This window comes from Hibiscus syriacus, unplaced genomic scaffold, assembly GCF_006381635.1.
Source record: "Hibiscus syriacus cultivar Baekdansim isolate YM2019G1 unplaced genomic scaffold, ASM638163v2 tig00000738_pilon, whole genome shotgun sequence".
NCBI classification, from domain to species: Eukaryota; Viridiplantae; Streptophyta; class Magnoliopsida; order Malvales; family Malvaceae; genus Hibiscus; species Hibiscus syriacus.
The window spans coordinates 44,241-67,346 of NW_024061816.1; the positions used below are offsets into that span (position 1 = coordinate 44,241).

At 34.9% G+C, this 23,106-nt stretch overlaps 1 protein-coding gene and 1 pseudogene across 1 annotated transcript; one reads left to right on the forward strand and one right to left on the reverse strand.

The window, feature by feature from the left end:
- Nucleotides 1-298: 298 nt before the first annotated feature.
- Nucleotides 299-7,578, reverse strand: LOC120212682 (protein RRP6-like 3). The gene is given in 13 exon segments (XM_039210901.1): nt 299-639; nt 1,394-2,091; nt 2,664-3,159; nt 3,246-3,337; nt 3,340-3,753; nt 4,111-4,155; nt 4,280-4,464; nt 4,984-5,104; nt 5,633-5,719; nt 5,863-5,946; nt 6,793-6,891; nt 6,973-7,220; nt 7,293-7,578. Coding segments are annotated over 13 exon segments (2,871 nt in total). The 5' UTR covers nt 7,528-7,578; the 3' UTR covers nt 299-572.
- Nucleotides 865-20,785, forward strand: LOC120212690 (annotated as a pseudogene).
- Nucleotides 20,786-23,106: the final 2,321 nt, after the last annotated feature.

The following is a 23,106-nucleotide window of genomic DNA, read 5'->3' on the forward strand; positions in this document are numbered from 1 at the left end:
ATAAAAAAATATTATTATAAATTTTTATCTATATTTTGATTTATTTATTTATGTTGATATATTTAATCTTCATATTAGATTGATCCCATGCCCTAAGTAAAGACTTTGTAACGCACCAATGGTACAACTTTCCATGCTTTTTGGCGACTCAGGTGTCTTTGAAGGAAGAAGCTATGTGCCGCCAAAGGAATAACAGTTCTTGATTCAACAACAACATTCATACATGGATCGTCCAAGTTTAAACAACAACAAAAGAGATCTACTAGACAGATACACGAAACACACTTAAGGCTGCAATCTGAAGACCTAATCTACCAATCTATCCGGACTTTCCAAATACAAATCATGACCAAAATTTGTTTACTTATCTTTTAGTTTAGGGGATAAAAGAAAGAGGTCCAAATCTTGAAAATGGGGACGGTTAAACAAACAGGATGCACATCATCTCAAACTTAAAAGGTTCTTGAGCAGCCTTACCAATACAAAAATGAGTTGCAACTGCAATGAACCAGCCATTGCCATGCAACGCCAATAGTTGAAACTGCAATGTCCTTGAGTTTACATTTCCATCATTAACTGCCATCGGCACCTTTCTTTGCAGGATTGTACACGCTGAACTCGCCAAATTCTCGTCTCCCACTGCCAAAAACAAGCTCCAGAGTTAAACCCTTGGACAAAGCAAATAAATCAATACATCCATAATGAAATGAGTAATTAGTTGACAACATGACATGAATAGTCATTTTTTAGGGTAGGGTAGGGTAGGAGGGAGGGAGGGAGGGAGGGAGGGAGGTAGCATTTATCATATCAAAGCCTAAGCTTTAAGGGTAACAACTGATTAGTAGGCTCTTTTTCTAACTCTAGGTTCTAGCAGGGTTGTTCTGAAGTTCTACATATGTGTGCTACAACAGTGATGTAGGCATCAACTTCGAAGGGAACTCAGAGTTAATGCTCGATCATAATTGGCATAAGATTGACCCAGAAAGAACACACCCATATTTGAGGGTATTGAGTATTGGCCAAAATTCAAGGACAATGAAACTAAGAAGTGCTTCTTTCATTATAAGACCATTAACCTCAGTTTTGATACTGCATAGATTCTCCTCTCAACATTACATTTATCAAGGAGTTAAAAGTTGTTGCCTACAATACAATGTTCCTGATTTCCTGTACTTCCTCACATGGTCATCATTCTTTCTCTGAACTCTTCCCACCGTCTCAAATTCCCTTCAGATCAATCAAAATCATCAATGAATTCGGTTTCTTACATACTGTGTCCTCGGTCTTCCTACAATCTCCAAAGTTCTCTACATATCACTCCTTCCCATACAGACCTTCTATAATAATGAAACCTAAAACAATTACAAACAAATATAACAGTACAGACGCATACCTGTGCATCACATCCCAACCGCCAGGTAAAAAACGAGGATGAACAGCTTCAACAAAGACTTGCCTCCATCGCTGACAAAATTGACGAATGCCTTCCTCTCCAAATTCATTTAGTATATGATCAACAACTTGTTTCCCGTGGGGGCCATGTCCTAGTAGAGAAAATTTTTTATTATGTTTAACAGATGTGTTTCCTTCGTATCTGGCGCAAGATGAGTTAGCTATTTCATTTGGTGTGCTGCTCTTGAAGTTATCAATATTGACTCCACAAACAACTTCAGTCTCGGAGATTCGACTGCTACGCGAATTCATATCATGGCAAGCTGTTGTCACTCTGGAATCAGAACAAGTAGAAGGATTGACTGTATGATCCGTATCTGTTACCATACAAAAATCCATGTCATCCTTTGTCCCTGATGTTTCCTTCAATGTATCAACTTCTTTTGAATGAGAAACATCTGCAGTAAAATCTGAAGTATAAGGACTGCTAACTTTAGATGGATCTGACGTGATAGATAAGATCCTTGTCACATCATTAATTTCTTGTTTTTTAACAGGAGGGATTGTTCTAGACTGTTTTAAAGATAAGCCTTTCTTCTTCGCTAGTCTTCTTTGCTCATGAGGACTCATGCCCACTACCAAGGCTCTTTCTAAATCTTCGTTGGAGATCTCCCTTCCGCCATAATATCTCATGACAATCTGCAAAATCAACAGGAAGAAGGAAAACTGATTTAGTATTTGATTAAAGAGCTTCATGAAATATACAGCAAAGCCCTACACCTGCTTGTGACCGATGATAAACATTATACTGAAAGAGAGAGACATAAAACTACATAGAGGTTCTAATTTTCTTTTCCTTTTATCTAATATACAAGCACTAGCAGGGGAAGATGCAAAATGAACAGGGAGTTTGGTTCTTCTATCTTAATATGTTGTAGATCATAAAATACAAATTTTAGATCAAACACGAGGCATCTGAATGTTTACAATTAATCGAACATAATTTTTTTTGTCAAGAATGGCCGTTCTTATCAATATTACGTTTAATTTTTAATAATCTTCCAAGATTCAAATAGCTTGAACAAGTTACACGATATATTCTACTACCAAAGTTATCTTGATGTTCCCATCAAAGCATAGGTCAACGCTAGTACATAGCAACTAACCATTTTGCTTTAGGATTTCAAGCAACTTTTCATTGCAATTCAAAGAAACATAATGCTCATTAGAGTTTTACAAGAAAATAACTATCAAAAGATAAGCTTTCAGACCTGGGTCAGCTCATCACGGCGGCTGGGAGGCATTTCAGGTCCATGACACAAAAGAGCCTTGGCAGCTGTTAGCAATTGTAGTGGTGAGACGCCTGAATCTTCGAAGTTTGTTGACTCAGATGACCCAGATATCATAAGCGCTTGGTTTGAATCAACCACTTTACGGACATAAAGTGGAATTCCAAATTCTCCGGCAATTTGTCTCTTGTACTTCTCAGCGGCAGCATGGGCAACTTCATGACAGTCAACACAAAGCAGGACTATGTCATGAGAGCGATGGCTCTTCAAGTGCTCAGGAAAGTGAATTCTGTAGCATGCAGGAATTACTCGGTAGCGTAAGTAGTGATTGCCCTCACCACACCCTACACATATATTTTGCTTATTTTGGATATAAAAATCATTAACTTCATCCTCTGGGCGACCTTTTGGTTCGAAAAGAAGCATTATTGCAGGAGGGTCATCATCAACAAGTTTTGCCAGATCTTTACGAAGATACCTGGAAGATAAAAATACTGACTTGTCAAATTGAACATAAATTTTGTCGTTAAATAAAAATAAGGTACAGAAAAAAGGAGCACCAACCATTCCAGCTTCCTGCGATCACAATAACATAATAGTCGGCCATCATTTGAATAGATCCTACAATTATGGTAAACCGGAGATTTGCAGGAAAATATTTTTGAATGAATAGTTGACGAGAAGCTTTCTTAGAAATTTGTTTTGGGTTTCTGAATCCATTCTGTTTGGAGACTAATTTAGTTTCTAGTTTGAGGCCACGGTTTATCAATAATGCATAGTTAAATACAGACAATGGACAGCTCCCATTTGGACCAAGGCAATTTTGAATAACCACCGGAAAAATATTATCAAGACTGCCTAACTTATCCTGGATTATTTGCTGCACATCTATCCAATGGCTGCAAACCAGAGGCGAAGGCAGTGAAAAGCTGAGATTTGAAGAGTCAATATTCAAATCAGATTGAATTATGGTGTCATATATATCTTCTTGAGTTGTAGGGACTTTTTCGGAGAGAGCGACAATAGCATAATCAGATAATATGCATCTTGAGCTCTCATCATGCACACGAGCCTGAAAAGAAGTAGCACCACGTATAAAGCATCAATAAATAACTACGGTTACCAAGAGAACCAACCAAACAAAAGAATAAATGAACCATAAGTCTTCTGCTTAAAAAATGAGAGGTACACAAGAGACAAAGCTTAAAATGATGGGGAAAAATCTTTTGCTTGCATATATCAACAATACAAATTACTCCAGTATATAACTATTGCCACATTTACTGATCACTCATATTATCAACAAAGTTCGACAGGGGACCAGAAAAAATGTTGCATTGGTGTTTCATACATAAATAGGAAGAATGCTACAACCAGTCTTATTGACTATTGAAGCAATCTAAATTGGTAGTTTAAAGTAAACACCTACCATTAGATCTCTCCATGCACACAATCTCCTAACAAGATCCTGAAACTGTAATTAAGAACAAAACATTAGAATACATAGTAAAATTAAGTACAACATATTGAAAGAAAGTCCAATCCTTTACTGATTCGGTGTCTGTATCAACTAGCAAGTAGTATGGAGAGAAATGAACCTTTGGTTCCCCAGACATAGGAGCGGCTCCCTGACCATTCAATTGGCGAGAAAGTATTGAAAATGCAGCAGACTCCCCAGGAAAACCTTCAATCTCTTTAGCATAGAGTTGCAAACAGATCATGTTTGATCGTCGACAAGCCTCGAGAACAAAACTGAACTTGTCATCGGTGCAGGATGAATATTCTGATACATTAATATATTAGCATGTGGATGCTACAAGATGTATCGGATACATGTCTTTCTAGTAGTTGTAATTATACATTAAGGTTAAGCACAGATACCAATTGAAATAATATATGCACCTTGTTCTTTATGCCAAAAGCCACATTTTGCCTCAAACTAAGGCCTTCAATTTGGATCCCCTCAATCATTATTAAACACCCTTCCCAACCCAACCAGAAGAAGACCCGCACTCATTCATTGTGAGTGTCTTCATTTAACCACGTGAAATATTATATGCACCTTGTTCTTTAAGCCAAAGGCCACTTTTTCCATTTCCCTCAAACTAAGGCCTTCAATTTGGATCCCTTCTGACTATCATTATTAAAAATCTTCCCAACCCAACAAGAAGAAGAAGGTTCTTTATTACCAATTTATGTAGAACTTTCCTATTATAATCTGTTGTCCCAAACTTCCAATCCATTTCAAGACAAATAAAATAAAGTAGTCAGTATCTAAACAAGCTTTGGGTAGCAAACATACCACAGTCTTGTTGTTTGAGCTCAGAAAATAAACAATTTGCAATATACAGTAGATAATGTGCATCGGTACGAGCATATTGCACCATTTCCTCTGATAGCGGACGTTGTCTCCAGTCCTCACGCTGTAATGCAATGCAATATCAGAGTAAATAAGTTTAAGATCGATGTTCTAGATAGAATTTTAAAACGATGAATGAAGAATAAGTGTTGTGTAAAGCACTTTGGTTTTGCTTGGTTGAGTGGAAAAATGGAACAATGGAAGGAGGGAGTGGAAAAGTGGAAAGAAAATAAATTGAGTGTGCCTGGTAGGAATGAAAATGAGAGGGATTTTCACTTTCCATGCTTGTGTATAAAAATAAATCACTTCAATTTAGAAGGAAAAGATGAGAGAAAACATGAAAGATATGTCAGTTAGTTCAAAATATGTATTTTTCAAAGCTTAATTTTCTTTCCTCTCATTTTTCAACTCTACCAAGAAATGAATGGAAAGAAAATTGAATTTTCTTTCAATTTTTCATCCTTCCTATGAAGCACACCAATGGAAAGAAAAAATTAATTTTCTGTCTTTCTACTTTTCTATCCATTTAATTATTCATTCTTCCAGCTTTCTTTCCACTCTACCAATCAAAACCTTAGCCAAGAGCCAATACCTGTAATAATTTATTTTTGGGCACACTGCAATAAGTTTCCAGTAAGTAGGCCAATGATTTCTGGGGCTTTGATAAAACTTCACATGCCTGTGTCAGCATAAAAGAAATGTGATTTGAGTAGAAAATCGATTTAGTTAATTGTTTGTCATAAAACATCATTTCTGAGTAACTAACATTCAACCTAGGAGAAATTCTTCCATATTTGTGAAAAAACAGCTATAGAAGCTCACCTTAGCAGTATCAAATAGATTGACAACATATATGTGGAAGTCTCTTTGTAACCACACAATATCACCATCAGCCCCATGGAACACCTGCATCGCAATCCATAACATGTTCAGGATTGCAATATAAGTTGAACCAAATGGCCCTGATCAGCAAATTCATAAGACGAGGAAACATTTTATTTCTTTGATAGAAATAGGGCCTCATTAAAAAACCCCTTCATAACCATTAAGCTCCTAAAAACTCAATGATCATAGGAAGGAGGAAAAGAGTGCCCAAAGATTTATTACTAGAGTAAGAGATACAACTAGTTCAGAACATAAAATACAAAAGAAAACCCCTTTAAACCAACCCCAAAGACAACCACCAAATACAAACAAAACACAAACCTTGTGCTATCCTATGCCTGATTTAGCTAAACGATCAGCTTCCCCATTTATACATCTGTTAACTAGCCTAGTAGTTACATTGAACTCACTAACTAACTTGGCTATAACTCTGACCATATGAACATAAAGATCTGGACATGTCTCCGGATTGGAAATCCACTTTAGCGCATTGTAGGAATCACTCTCTAGAAATAGACTTCCTTTATCCCTCCAAACCGATTTCAAAAACAAATCTAACCCAGCATGAATATTGCATGAAGGGAAATACAAAAGGCCAGTTTGGCCAATGCTTCTCAATTTCTAGGACAAACTAGAAACAATGATCCAGAACAAAGAAAAGACATTGGACTATAATTGGAATGTGAAGCTATTTAGAACATAGATGTTCCATATATAATTTAATCATTCCATGATAAGACATAAGAGATCATATTTTAAAATTTTAGTTCTTCACGATTACAGGATTTCTATTTGCTTCAGCATCCAAATGCAACATTTTGGCTTCAACTTTTGATGAAGTCCTAAATTTGAAAATAAAATGTGTACCTTGCAAATATTAGGATCGGCAAAAACGGGACGAAGAATGCCCACTGAATCATGTAAGGCAATTGTATCTACCAAATAGTCTTCCTTCTCAGTAGAAATCTGCACTTTCATACCATTACAAAAATATTAAGAAAAGAGACCAAAGTTCAACAATTTAACATTTTGTTATCAGTTATTGACCTGTATTAGAGCAGTTAATCCTAGAAACGACCGCAGGCTATGCTGCTCAGTATCAACAGCGAAAGCCTTCTGTTCACTCAACACTTGAGCTAGCTGACTCAGCTGCGACTCGGATTCAACCCAAACATACGAATCACCCATTTTCATATCAAAATCATCCATCGCATTCCTAGAAAACTGAAGCAGTGGATTCTCCATCAATGCAATTATCTCCGCTTCATAGGGATGAGTCAAACTCGGAGATTTCTCTACAACATAAACAAATCATTAAAAAAACTGAGCTTCATAAAAAGTAGAAGTGGAAGTGGAATGTCATTTACCATTATCAGAATCCGGTTGGCGGTTGAAATGGTTGAAAGGAGAATAGGAGTTATCGGCTAAGACTCGCTTGAAACTCAGCTGTGGCTTTGACTCGGAGTGTAAATAACATGGAATCTGAGATCTCTGCTTGCAGCGGCGGCGGCGTCTGACTAGCTGAGCTGTGAAGAAGATCGAGATTGCGGTAACCGACGCGATTGCGAATAATACTTTAAGCTTTTCTTTCTTGTCCGCCATTTTTGCAGCTCTATTTTCCCTTTTCTATTGTATTTTAAAAGAAAATGGATGAATTTTTTTTATAAGAAATCTTCTATTTTCGGTTTGCCGCTTCCACTGTTAAGAGAGATTGGAACAGAGAAGACGCGGGCTGGAAGAGGGAATGACAGCCCATTTCCAGCCCATAAAGGCCACTTGGCTCTCCCGGTCTCCGTGTCCTCTCCCCTCGGCGGCCGGCGACGATAAAAAAAAAAAAAAAAAAACAAAAGATAACTTACAAATATCATCACTTAACTTTACTTTCACTCCTACTTTACACACTGAAGCTTAAATTTTTTTAATTTAATCACTCAATTTTCAATTTATCTTAATTTCACATTTTACCATAAAATCAGATAACATGATTTATTTTATTAATTTTTTTATAATATATCATATTTTATTATCATTTTTATTACATATAGTTATAATAATAAAAAATTCAAAATTATATCTCATATTCAACCTCTCACCTTCAACCTCGACGACCTACCCTTTTATCGACCTCGAAAATCCTAAGTTCATTGATAATTTTATTTTTTTTAGGTCCACGTACGTTGTAATTCCCTTAGGGTGTATTTGGTTCACGGAATGTAAGATTACCAGTGGGAATAAAATATTACCAAGGAATAGGATTATTGGAATGTTGTATTTTGTGTTTGGTTGGTTTAGCAGGAATATAAGATTACCGTGTTTGGTTAAAGGAATAAAAGATTATTGGAATGTATATTTGGCCAAATTGTCCTGATTATATATTTGTATAATATTACAAATTGTAAAATATTTATATATTTTCTTTAAAAAATTAAATTCATAATATTTATATAATTTTTTTACAAAATTAAAATTATAAAAAAGGTTTAATGAAAGGGTAAATTTTTTTAACCCCTGAACTTCATATAAAATTTTAATTATAGATTTTTTTTTTGTAAATCTAAAATAATTTAAGGATAAATTTATAATTTAACTTTCATAGACTTTTTATTATTTAATGACAAAAAAGGATATTTTTGGAGAAAAAAAATTTAAGGGCATTTTAGTCCAAAACACCGGTAATATTACAATACCTAAGGGAAGGGAGGTAATGACATTCCCGGTAATATAACCCAAAAAATCTACTATTGGTAATAAAACATTACCGGGAATGAGATTCTCGACCAACCAAACATGTGAATGTGGGATTCTCATCCCATAGGAATCCACAATCCTTGAACGAAACACCCCCTTATTGTCTGACACACTTCCCTAGTTCAGCTTTCATCTTAAACTCAAACCTAACAACCTTATTTTTCTTTACGCGTCACAACCTTTACTTCTTGACTTCTTCCATCAAAAGTACACCTCCGTTAATTGAAATCCATCGACAATAGGATGTTTCAAGTGATTTGGGGCATGTTAATAAATTGATATGAATTTTAGTTTCAAGTGATCCAGTGGGGTTTTGGATGTTTAGGTGTATTAAAGTGATATAAGTTGGCTTTAATAAGTGTAGTTAAGTTTAAAGACCTGAAATGAGGTTAAATTGGAAGATTTAAGTAAGTTTTAGTAAATTTTCGAGTTGAAATGAGTAAGTTCTGGGTAAGGGGCATCGGTACCGGATGAACAATACCGATAATCCAAAGCAAAAATAAGTGAAATTTGGGTTTGAGTATCGATATTGGAAGAACATTATCGACACCATAAGATGAATTTGTATGAATCAGAAGAACAATATCGGTACCGAAGGTGTAACACGATAATAAGGGTATCGATACCAATGGACAAGTATCAGTACCTTTTTTTTAGAAACAAAATTTCAGAATTTAGAAATGGTATCGATACTGAAGTATAGTATCGATACCATAGTGAGGAAGTATAGGTACTGGACCTGGCGTACCGATACTATTCAGAATAAATTTGGGAATTAAGTGTTTCTTTTAGCTTAAGTTATTGATGATTGATTCATAGTGATTCAAATTTCGATATTCATATCAACCGTATCTTTGTGTAGATATTGAACAAAAGCAAATTTCGGACGAATCGATGATATAAGATTAACCAAGAGAGAGATAAGAGTTTTGCTTGACTAAGTGAGGCTAAGGTGAGTGCATACTACTATATATATTGTTTTATGGAAATAAGACTTGCAATGAGTTTATTTTCAATATTTTGATTTAAACAATGTTTGAAAGTTTACGAATTGATATGAGTATATGTTTACATGAATATAATCACAATTTTGATTCTGTTTCTATGTGTATATGAATACAAGCTATGAATACAAATATATGTTTATGTGTTACATGCACTGTTCTACATGATCTATGGGTTACATTTCATCGTACGTGGTACATGATCTATGTGCTTATATGTCTATGTGATATAAGCTATGTGAAACGGTGTAAGTGATAAAGCCCAAAAGTATGTGATATGAGAGCTAAATGTATAATTGGCATGCCAAGAGTAGAGGGTTCTACGCGATCCTTTTGGGATAATTCTACGTGGTCCTTTGGGACAATTCTACGTGGTCCTTTGGGACATTTTTATGCTATCATTCGGGACATTTCTATGCGATCCTTCGAAACATATCTATGTGGTCCTTCGAGACATATCTATGTGGTCCTTCGGGACATATCTATGTGGTCATTTGAGACATTTCTACGTGGCACTTCAGTGCATATTCTACGCTTGGTGCAATTTATACGAGCTGTGGTGACAACATTAGTTCACAACCTCAATGCACTCACATACCTTAAGTTCTCAATGAAGTACCATGGGCTATTAAAAGAAATGATATAAATGAACAATACATGATTATGATTATATATATACATGTATGCTTTTGTTTTATGACGTGTTCTATGGTTTTTTTTATATGATTTTATGAAATGCTTAGAATATGATTAAGTGTTTTAAGGTTTTATTTCGCACTTTATATGCCTCACTAAGTCAACGACTTAACGTGTGAGTGTTTCATACGTAGGTTCAAAGAATCAAGAAGATCAAAGCTAGGACAAACTGGACCGCATATCATTATCGAAGATCAGATCAGAAAAAATTTAACGGTATGTATTTTATTGTATTGAAATAGATTGACATGTAATTAAATGTTGAATCTTATATGCTCTGATCAATTTTTGTAAACATATACTATTATGTTTATGTAAATTATTTAGTTTCTATTTTCAAATTAAGTTGAATTCTATTTATTTACTTTTGATCAAGACTTTCATCGTTTTTATATAATTAAGGTTTAGATTTTTAATTATCTTTTAAAAATAAATGATTTAAAAAATTAATTTGATACTTTGTACCCGTATTTAGGTTGGATACGGATTGGAGGTTACATTTACCGCTTTGAATTTCAATATTCTTTTATGATTGAAACTCAAATCTAAGTGTCTCTCACCACTCATTGATCTGTATTACGCATTATTATCACTTCTTTCTTGACATTCACCAACATCATCGTTTTCTCAATCATTTTTGTATCACACAGTTCTTTCTTGATATTTATAATTTACTCCATAATCAGAGAAAACCGCCAAAACACCAATCTTCGCATTTCCATATTTTCCCCAAACTACCCTCCTTCCTTCACCTCTTTTTCAATCATCTACACTTTCCTTATCCAAAACCGCCCAATGCCTCAAATTTTCAAGCCTTTCCAAGGTCGAACCGTCTGTTTATTTCTATAAAGGGGGGAGAGAGAGAGAGAAGGACCCAGCGATGGGTTTATAGGAAGACGCTGAGATTGGTGAAATGTTCCATGTTTGCTGCTGTTACTGGATTTGTCTACTTCTTGAGCAACTCCCTCGCCATTGAGGTTTTTTCTTCTTCTTTTTATCGCATTTTTCAATTCCAAAATGGAATTTAACTTTTTGTGTGTGTATATTTTCAGTTTTTTTCTGGGTTACTATATTTAGAGCAATGTGTTTGTTCCATTAACTGCTACTGCAAATAATTAGAATTTGAGATTTTCCATGAAGATGTTTCAATTTCAAGCTTAAATTCAAAGCATGCAACGAGGTGTGGGATTGAGGCAGGGAATAATATATTTTCATTGTAAGTTTAGAATTTAACTTTGTTTTGTTATGATGCATCACCTTGGTAGCTCTTGGATTGGATTAGTTTTACTCCGTTTCCCCAGTGGCGTATTGTTTCTTTTGACGGATCATTTTTGGCGTGTAAAAGTTGTCATTTCGGCTATACAAACTCCTACGTATTACACATTACATGCCGTGTTTATGGACTATTGCAGTATTGGTATTCATTTCTCTAACGGTGATCGTTTTTTGCCAACAGAACTACTTCGGCAGTTTCTTTTCATTGCCGATTGTGATCGCCTCTATGTGATGGAGTGTTGGAGGAAACGGTTGGTTTGCAACTCATCAGATGATCTAATGAGTGCCAATACCATTCGAAAGCCATCAGTTTCTAAGTACTATTGAGAGGGGCTTCTATTGTATCAGTTGGCGAGAGTTATTGTTCGTCATGTCTGTAAAAGCCATAAACTACTTGGTAAGTTGAATCTAATCTAATTTGAGCTTGTTTTGCTTGATTTGAGTTATGGTTAAGCCACTAAAATATTGCCAAATTCGATACTAGTGCTCTATCTACTTCTAATTTAGCGATATAGCAAATAATGTGTGTTTGCTTCTTATGTGGTTTTAGGTAGAAAAACCGGTGATGAATTTTCTTTTCAAGTGCAAAGCCCGGTATGTTTTTTCCATATTTCATTCATGCTGAGTGTACATCCTGTGCAGCTTACGCAAGGAATAAATGGGTGCTTTATGGGGGTAACTAGTTTTTGCCTGTGTGCTTTTTATGGCTTTGCATTTAAACTATATGTTATACAGACCGACTCGGGTCGTACATCTGATTTTGATGGGTGAGTCTTTCAGTGAAAATTTTCTGTATACACAAGAACTCGAACTCAAGATTTGCTTAAGTGATATCAAGTTGCATACCACTTAAACCATTCTCTATTGGTATGCTTCGTTTGATTCCCATTTTCTTATTTTTTGCTTGCTAGTAACTTTCAGAACTGCTCTACGTTTGCCACTTTTTGTTCATTATCTTCCACTTTCAAAATCATTTTATTCATGATTTACAGTAACCCATCTCTTTGAATCCCCCCTCTCTCTTTAATTTTTTTAGTTATGATTTCTTCAAACTTAAGTGAGTGTAAAGCTAAAAGTTTTTGTTCACTCCAAAGTTCATGGAATCTTAACTTTAACTATTTTTTTCTTCAAAAAATTAATTCTTTTGATGAAAAATAAGCATGTGTTTTTCTTTATTTTGTTTTCATTGGTGTTTTGATGTTTATGTGTTCTTATTTTGAAACATTTTTATCAACACCCAATTGCTTGAATTACCGATTCGTAATAAATTTTTTGTCTACCTTAAGCAGTTATTGTGATTAGGAAGAATGGGGTATATAGGGGCACATGGTGTAGCAGCTTTGAAAAGATTCAAATACAGTGGTGTGGATCACTCTTACCTCGCTAAATATGTTTTACAACCCTTTTGGAGCCGCTTTGTCAACTTCTTCCCTCTTTGGATGCCGTAAGTTCATCCTTTTTTCCCCTTTTTCAATGCTTTGAATAACCATAACTTTATTTGCTGCTTCATTTTGTTAGCTTCTGAAGTCTTGATATATATATTTTTTCAAAGAATTGGCCTATCTACACTTGTATGAATGTTACTACTTGTATATATAGTGGATTTTGCTGTTTGATATAGAACTGTTTGTATATATAGTGGATTTTGCCGTTTGATATAGAACTGAGCTTACAGGAAGGGAATGAATTTACATCAATGTGAGAGTTTTAAGTTTTAAACACTATATCATGCTTCAATTGAGCTTAATCATTTTCCGTTTTCAGTGATTTTTGCTGGCACTAAAGTATTTATGTTTCTGTATGTGTTCATTACTGGCTTGGTGTTTTTTCCAGACCAAACATGGTATGTATATACTTATGACTTACAACTTCTGAAGTGCGATTTCATTGAACATACAAACTTGCATCTCTATGAGCAGATGGGTTGCATATACTACATGTGTTACCTGTTTTATTTGATTACTAATTTGGTATGTTGTTGTTTCTTAAGATAACACTTACAGGATCTATGTTCTTGGTTATATCAGCAGTGCTTGGTTATGTGAGTGGAAACTCTCTCTCTCTCTCTCTCTCTCTGCCTCTCCATATTTTCTTCAATGTTATATTTGTTTGATTTTTTTTATACCTAAGCCTAACCTGACTTAAGATGTTTTTCCTAGTAGTTTTATTTCTATAGTGAGTTTCAGCAAATTCTCTTTCGTTGAAACTCTGCATCAATTTGGAACAACCCTTTTGTAAACCTTTGGTCCCAATTTATGTTAATCGATGAATATCTTCTAACATTCAGATTTAAGGAGATGGGAATTTGTGGTCTATCTATTGTAGTTTGAATTCTAGCCATTTCCCTCATGTGTGGCTGGGTTGGATGTGTGCATGTTTATATTGAATGATACTTCCTATCAAAAAAAAAAATATTGAATGATACTTAACTTTGTTTAAGGAATCATGGTGGCTCCCCTTCCTGCCATTGGAATCAATGTAACTTATTAATGAAAACGAGTTTTAAAGCTACAGTGATTAGAAGTGGTATTGTAAGTAAATAATATTATATAATGAGAAGGATATTGATCTGACTTGGTTATGGTGATTTAACCTGTGAGAACCACAACTTTCTTTCTTTTTTACATTCACTTGCAATTTAGTACAGAAATAAATTTGATTTCTTCTGAAGGCGATTTCTGGGTTTGATATACAACCATTGTTACCTTGACTGTCTGATTATACATGTTTTTTGCTATTATTATTCTGTTGGGTTTATTTATTTATATCCCTGTTTCAGGTTTATTCCCATCAGTTGGATTCACCCCCACCAAGATGGGTTCATTTTGCCCATGGGTTACTTCTATTTTTATATCAGGTTATAACTCCTTGCTGTCAATGTATCTAGAATTCTTTCTTCGTCTCATTCTCTAGGTGTGTTATGTTTAATTTTATTTTTGGTATTTTTCTTTTTGACATTTAGTAATACCTGCTAGACATTTGATGCTGTCGATGGGAAGCAAGCCAGAAGAACAAACTCCTCTAGTCCCCTTGGAGAACTTTTTGACCATGGTATTTCATGTTATCATGTTTTTGCTCCTCCTTTGCTATTTGTGTTAGAGCATTTCTGATGAAATAATTACTTTTGGCTGTGTTGAAATATTACAGGGTGTGATGCACTTGCATGTGCGGTATGTATTTAACTTGTTGCAATATATAACAATGGCTAATAAAATTCCTCATCATATAAGATTGATTCTTTTCACAGTTTGAAACCATGGCCTTTGGGAGCACTGCCATGTGTGGAAGGGACAGTTTCTGGTTCTGGGTAATTTCAGCCGTCCCATTTTATGGAGCTACATGGGAAAAGTAAGTAATCTGAAGTGTACTTTTTCTACCTTCCTTGTAAAAAACCATGACATACATTGTGTTATTCATCGATTACTGGGTTTATTCTAAAAGACTATAAATTTGTTTCCAGTCTATCTTTTTTCTTGCAAACTTCACAATTTTATTAGGTAATTGGTTGAAAAAATGTAGTGATAATTTCTTGTTGCATTGGGGGTGTTTTGAGTATGTTGTTTGATATGTATTTCTCTTTCATTAATTCATCCTTGCTACATAAAATTTATGAAAGGCTTTTGGTTTCTAAAGTGTTTTTTGGCACACAGTTGGGCGTTTAACAGTGCTGATTCTTCTGTTTTTTTTTCTTTTATCTTTTCAGCTATTTCACCAATACGCTGATCCTTCCTGTAGTTAATGGGCCAACTGAGGGTCTTGCACTGATATATGTTATGCACTTTTTGACAGGATTCTTAGGTATGTTTCCCCACTCGTTGTGTTACTTGTGCCTTTAACATCATTTACTTTGAAAACTTTGTTTTACTTATTATTCATCATGCTTTGACATTTTGAACTTTTAGGGTATATTTTTTCTCTACATTATTTTCATTTTCCCTTTATTTTTCTAATCGTTGCATCTTTTTTTTTCCTTCAAGGTGCCCAGTGGTGGGTTCAGCAATTTGGACAATCCATACCCATCTTTGGTTGGGTACCTTTTCTTAATGGTAAGTTTTTGTTTTTATTATTTTTTACATTATCTTCAAAATTATTAGCTAATGCCTTTATTAGTTGATGCAGTACAAATATATGATGTTTTAATTACTTAATACATGATGGATTCACTAGATTCTAAAATGAGATTGCTTCAACTTTCTCAATATATGATAGCTACCACATCACATGCTGATTTTCTTCTTCTTTTAACTACCTTATCTTGATGTTACTGCTGTTTCAGCAATGTTCCTATTCTACAATCTTGTGCTATTAATTTTCCTGATCATATGCTATTTGATATATCTGGTACTTCCATGTATTTCTTTTGATTCGCAAAACCTTCTTGCAAATGGTGGATTGTATTTATAATCATTATCTACTAAGTAATAACAATTTTATCTGTTTATGTGTCATGTATTTGATTGGTTAATTCTATATTATCAGTTTTGTTTCACAAGAAATGCTAGTCAAGCACAGAAAAATATTCTTTCTCTAGTATTTTTTTTCAAGTTACTCTTGGATTTTTTTCTTTCAGATATCTCATTTGCTTGTTTGTTGCTTTTGCCATTATTTTCTTCAACTTTTATTATTGCTTATTTAATTATTTTTCTTTCTTTTTTGGGTTTAGAAATTCCAACATACAGAGCTGTGCTGTATTTTATGATAGCATTTGCTGTTATACCTACTGTTAGTTGCAAGTAAGTGGCTATATCTTAATACTTAGAATATAATTCAGGGGTTTCATGGTGAAGCTTCTCATGCTTTCTTTTCAGCATTCTTGTAGCCTTATGGTAAAGATGTGGATTGTTAGGCTCAGTTGCTTCGACATTTTTCTGAACATTATCTTCTTTTTTGCCACTTTTAGTCTTATGTTCTCATGCATTCTTTTCGGCATTCTTGTAGTCTTACACTAGATCTTTTGATTATGAGGATGGTTGCACAACCTAATCACATTGTCGTCAGCAATGACCCTTCTCTTTTTCTTTCATCTCTTAGCCTTGAAATCCAAATATTTGATGAGTGCCAAGAAATTTTAAGCTTCCTAGGCCCATATGAAATACAGAGGCCAAGGTTTCCTTGCATGAGAGCATCTGTTCATCTCGTGCTCGGTTGCAGGAGACCTATGGAGCAGTTTTTTGAGGTTATGAGAAATCTCGTCAGTCTTGCCGAAAGATCCACTTTCTTTGTTGTGTTCTTGATCTGACATGAGGCCAAATTCTCAAATATAGAGTTTTATACCGGGAGTTATTCTATGGTCATTATGGAAGGCTAGAAACTCGGTGGTTTTTGATAATTGGAAACTGGACAGTTCTACTCTTTTCTTCATTTGCAGATTTAGATTGGCTAAATGGTTTCTGGCTAAGCACCCGAATGTCATTATTCAGGTAGACTCCCTTGTGGGGGACCCTACTCTTGCAGACAAGCATCAAACTAAGGTCCTCAAAAGGATGAAGGTTCAGGGTTGGCTTCCTCCACCACTACATTTTTTTAAAGTTAATGTTGATGGGGCAGTCAATGGGGACGGGCTGTTGGGGGGAATTGGGGGCATTTTAAGAGACTCGAGAAGTTAAATTCTAGGGTCTTTCTCGAATGTTGTTGGTCCAGTTCCTCCTCCACTCGCTGAGCTGAAAGCCATTGAGAAAGGCATTGATTTCTTTCTCTCGTCGGAGTGGGCGATGAAGGGAAGGTTAATAATAGAGAGTGATTTTAAATCAGCAGTGGATTGGATTTTGCTGCCGAATACTTCTCCTCATTTTTTTAGCTCGATGATTGAGAAAATTGTTTCCCTAGTCTTGGAAAGGGAGATTATTTTTAGACACATACCGAGGAGCTGCAATTGTGAGGCTGATACTCTGGCTAAACAGGGGATTGGATGATTAATTTTGTTGTTTTAGAGGTTTTTTAGTAGGTTTGTGGTGGCTTATTGAGGTTATGGGGCTGAAATAGTTTTATTGTTTAAGGGTGGTCAGGTTGTTTTGGTGTTTTTGATTTTCTGTTCTGTAATAGTTAAGGTTTCTGTTAAGTATGTCTTCTGGTTGTATCTTATGTACTTTGCCTATGATTAATAAAATCCTAAGGCACTCTTTTTCCTCCTTCTGCTGATTAAGGAGCTTTCCTAAAAGCTCCATTAATCAAGAAGGGGGTTTTTAATGAGGCCTGAAATTCTTATAAAAAAAAAGTTAATGTCAGCATAAGCTTCTCTTATGTCCTCGTACGTTTTCTGTTGCAGTATTCAAAATGTCCATAAGGTCGTTCAGGCACGAAAAGGAAGCATGTTATTGGCATTAGCACTGGTAATTGGGTTATGTTTATGAGCTTCATTCTTCCATCCTTGTATGCTTAATTGTTTAAAAAAATGTTTTCTTGTTCTTTCTTGGCAGCTTTATCCTTTTGTCGTACTCATGGTTGGAGTGCTTGTTTGGTAAATTGAACCTCTCCATCTTTTAATTTGGTGATTATGCCTTTTCGGCCTTACATGAAACTTATTCCCTTTTTCTTTCAATGTGAAGGGATTATCTATCACCCTCGGACATCATGGGAAACTACCCACACTTGGTTATACTAGGAACTGAACTTGCATTTGGGTTCCTTGTGGTAAGGTTTACTCTGTTGTTTATTGGGATCTTGTAATACTTCTCAATTCATGGTTTTTCATCTAATAAATGGGTTAGTTCTGCTAGTTTAAATTCTCTCTCTCTCATATGTCCTCTTTGTGATTGTTGTCAGTAACTATGAGTGAAAAACTACCTTTTTCTTTAGTTTGGGTTGTTAAATAGAGGAGACTGTTCCTTGATTGCTTGTTTTCCTATAGCTTGGAAGCATAATGAGTCGATGGTAATTTTTTTACCTTCCATATTCTTTGTAACGATAAAACTATGGGATGCTTTTGATTTCTCGGAAAGTTCTTTCTGTTTCCTTCTCCGTTTCTCTCTCTCCACTCATATTTTTTTAATAATTTCTATGTATTGGCGTAAGCAAGTCCTTGGTTTTTTGTATATGGTTAAGTCTTTACCATTTCTATTTGTTTATCTCCTTAAAGTGCTTTGAGAGTTTGAGATTTCCTTCGTGTGACACACCTCTACAAACTCCTGGACATGCAATGAAAATTTTTAAAACCGGTTATTTTGAGCTTTTTCCTGCTCTCTCAACCTTCTCGTTGAGGGGTGTTTTTATGAACTCGGGTGTCAATCTTGGGGCTTTACTCCCTATTACACCCTATATAAGTTTTGAAGCTTGAACGGTTTCAGATATATTCCTTTCCATGAAGAATCATTTATGCATGTCTTTTAAGTTATTTATACTGCCTTTTGTATCTAGTTTTGTTTCTTGTTTTCTTCATTTTTTTTTCAATTCCAAAACTTCTATATTTCCTTATAAATATGTTGCTTGTATCATGGGTATTTCTTATGATTTAGTTTTTACTTTCTCTGACACCACCTAAAATCATTTACTACTATTGCTAAGGTAGGAAGACAAATTCCTATTGAAATGGTTACCAAGGGATTTATGTTTTTTGATAGGGATTTATGTTTTTTGATAGGGACGGATGATTTTGGCTCACTTGTGTGATGAACCCAAACTAAAAACGAACATGTGCATGGTATGCATCATTCTCATTTGAATCAAAATATCAAGTGAGAATCCCACCTAAACTTCACTAAAATGCTCAACTCTTCCATGTATGTTTTGTTTGCAGTCACTCTTGTATCTTCCATTGGCAATTGCAAATGCTCTTACAGCTAGGTTGAATGATGGGTATGCGTGTTAGATTTTGCTTTTTGACCATATGTTTATTCAGTTTTTCATTTTTCATTAAGTACCCGTGTTTTATACTATGCTTACTTGGACATAATCCTTCAAGGACCCTCCAAATAAATGGAATTCATGGAAAAAGAGAAATTTGAACATACTCGTATGGAGAACATACTTGCACATCCAAGTTTGAGTAACATAGTTCTAACCTGATATATTGGATGCCTTTTTCCGATGTTCTTGAACATGAGTGCTAATTGATGTTTAACTTTTTCCCTTCAGTGTTCCCTTAGTTGATGATTTTTGGGGTTCTTCTCGGTTACTGTGTATTCACAGGTACATTGCCTGCTTTCTTAGTTACTGTCAGTGGTTCTTGTATGATTTTATATTTTATCTGATATTTCTCTTTTCATTAAATAGGATCACTCTACTTACACTTTGCCACATCGGTAATTCATGAAATTACAACAGCTTTGGGAATTTATTGCTTAAGGTGAGGAAGTTTTTCTGCCTATCGTTATTTTAGAGGATTGAACCTATTGTACATTGCAATTAGCCGTGTAGTGATTTGAGTCTTAAGTATGTTTGTCGAAACATTGTTCACTTGCGTTATTGTGTCTCGGATCCAGTTCGGTATAGTTTATGCACGACTGCTACAGCATGCGAGTCTGTTCAAAGACATGCGAGTCTGCTACATGCAATTAGTTTATGCAAGACTGCTAAAGGTCGTATAAAGTGGAATTTGAGTAAATATTCTTTTAGTTTCCCAGTAACCGGTCTTATTTTACTGAGATTCATCTCATAGGTCGTATGGAAGCTTCTTGTGCATTGCAATTTACCCGTAATTCTTTTTATCATATTCTTTGCTTCTCTTTGTTTGTTTTGGTTCTGTAGACAAGTTTAAATCCTTGGGCCGGTCTTTTATTCTGTATCTTTTACAACTTGGGATTACCTTTTGAAGACCAGTGTTTCTAATCATCATTCCTTGCACAGGATTACCAGAAAAGAGGCTTGAATGTCGACAAAGGGTATGTTTCTTCTCAGTGATTTTTGAGACTCGAGATTGCAAATGCTACACTTTGGTGCTCAAGTTCGATTGCACATTCTGACTTGTTTTTCATAATTATCCAGTGCTGAACCAGTTTACAACTTTTGTTCCGGTGGATCGGGGAAGCGCTGCCACCCAAGTGATTCGGCTTTTTTGTATCGATGACTGTTGCAGCTCATTAACATTGCTATAAAAATGTTTTGTTAAAAACAGGCAAGGAATATTTAGGTTTGTGAACCTTTACATCTCTGACTTGATGTATCAATAGTTCCTTTAATGGATTTGAAGCGTATGGACATTGTTACATCGACAAACCAATGTAGCTGTCACTGATGACTATAGACTAAGTGCAATTATAAAACCTAAATTAATAATATAGTTTTAATTTTTATATGCTTTTCAAATTGGTACCTCAGAAGTTGTTATATATCCTAACCATATTTTGGACGAGCATTCTTTTTCAACTTATCAAATGAGACCGGATTCCATTGATGAAATCTTTAGTCTTTACAATACGGCAGTTCATCTTCTTAGTTGTATCAGCTAGACCAGCTTCCGCACATCGTGTGTTGACAATCAAGCCATCAACTAACCGGCATGGCCACCACCACCATGTCATCCTGGTGTTGGCATACCCGCTTCTTCTCACCATTTTAGACCGGCTTTCTTTTGTCTCATCCTGATGGGTTTGAGCAAAGGATCAGGGTATGGTGATAAAAGGGTGGGCAGTGCAAGTGTTTGTGGAAGAATTGTCATGATGATGCGAGGAAAAGCATATGTTGGAACCTTATCAAGAAATAGATATACATATATTGATTGTTCTCACCAAATAAGGATGTTGCCATGGCACCCCTAATACCTGGAGCTTGATCATAAACTAGATTCTGCTCGAAATACGGCCTAGCCTAGAGCAATTAAATCACAAGAGATTTGTTCAAGTTTATCGATGCATGTACTTGTACATACGCATATACTTTGAAGAAGGAAATCAAATCCAACGCCTAATTAGAGCAGCCTGCAAAAACTCAGACACCCATTTTACCCAATAAGCCATTTATGACAATGGAAAAAGCTTGCTTCCTCTCTCTCTCTCTCTAGATATTTCCAATAAATTTGATTTCACTACAGCATTCCCCGTGATGCCTAAAGTTATATAAAAGCATCCATTGGACTCCGTTCGTCTTTTTCGTTATCTTCGTTATCGTTATCGTCGCAGGACTCGGATGACTCGTTCATCACGGATCGTTCAAGTAGTATACTCCGTTGGAGCAGAAGATCACGTTAGCCCTCAGCTTGATCGTACCTCATCGTGAAAGGGGACCGTTCGCGCCCATCCGACAACATTGACGGTCACAGAATCAGCAGCAACAACAGCAACAACAGGAGCCTGGTAATGGAGAACTGAGGAGATGCAACTGGGTTACGAAGAATACTGGTACGTTTACAATAAGCTCTATTTTGAATTTCATCCCTTTACTTTACAACAATTACGAGATCAGTCCCATACTTTAGTTTCTTAGAATTTGATCCTATACAAAAACTGAAAATCAGTCCAATTGAGTAACACTTGTTAAACATTACCATTGAATTTGTTAACAAAATCATTAGCACGACAATTTATATGTAAGAAATTAGTAAAAAAAATAATAGTTCAATAATCTATATACAACAAATTAACAGAAAATATTAGTAACTCAATTTCATGTGTTCATAATTTTAGTATATTTTATGTTATATATACATTAGAGGAAATTAATCATATTTTGGTTTGATAGGTTGTCTTGAATCTTTGTCTTTTTTAATTAATTTTTTTAGCCAATGTCCAACCAAAATCTCCTCTATCCATTTAATCAAATTCAACAAACCATCTTCTGTCTCAGTTTTATTACTAATTTCCTCAGTTTTTTTTATAAATGTTCGTATTTATATTCTATAAATATTCAGAAATAAATATAAAATTTAAAAGGCTTTTCGTCGTTTATTTTAACAATTATGATGTTATAAAAACATTTGCATCCTACGCTCCTCTTGAATTTAGATAACATAAGATAAGCTATAGAATATTATGAATAATTTGCAGTCAAATTAACCTGAAAAGACAGAACATCTGCAATATTCAAGCAACATTACTATAGTCAACAAGAAACTTGTCCCGCTCACCTATCATTATCTTGACATATATTAAGGTTACCGTATTTATTATTATTTTACCGTATGTTAAGGTTACCGTATCTGAAATATCCCCTTATCTTGCCGTTAAGATTTCTCCACATAAATTCAAAATTTCAAGTAGGCTTATCATTTAAAACAACCAATTATGAAATTTAAAAAATAAATGTAAATTTAAAGGCTCAATTATAAAATATGTGATCAAACTATAACGCTTTTAACGAATAAGTGCTTAAACTATTTTTTTTGAATGATTTCGATGCCTAACATTACAAACGTTACTATTTTTAGTGCCCGGACCGTCGACGACGTTAATTTCCTCTGTTAAATGACATGTGTCACATTTTAGTAATTTTAAAAGGTTTATTTAAAATAAAAAATTAAAATTATATTTTTAAAAACATAGAAATTTTGAAATAACCCCAAAACTTTGAAAACTTTTATTTCAACCCC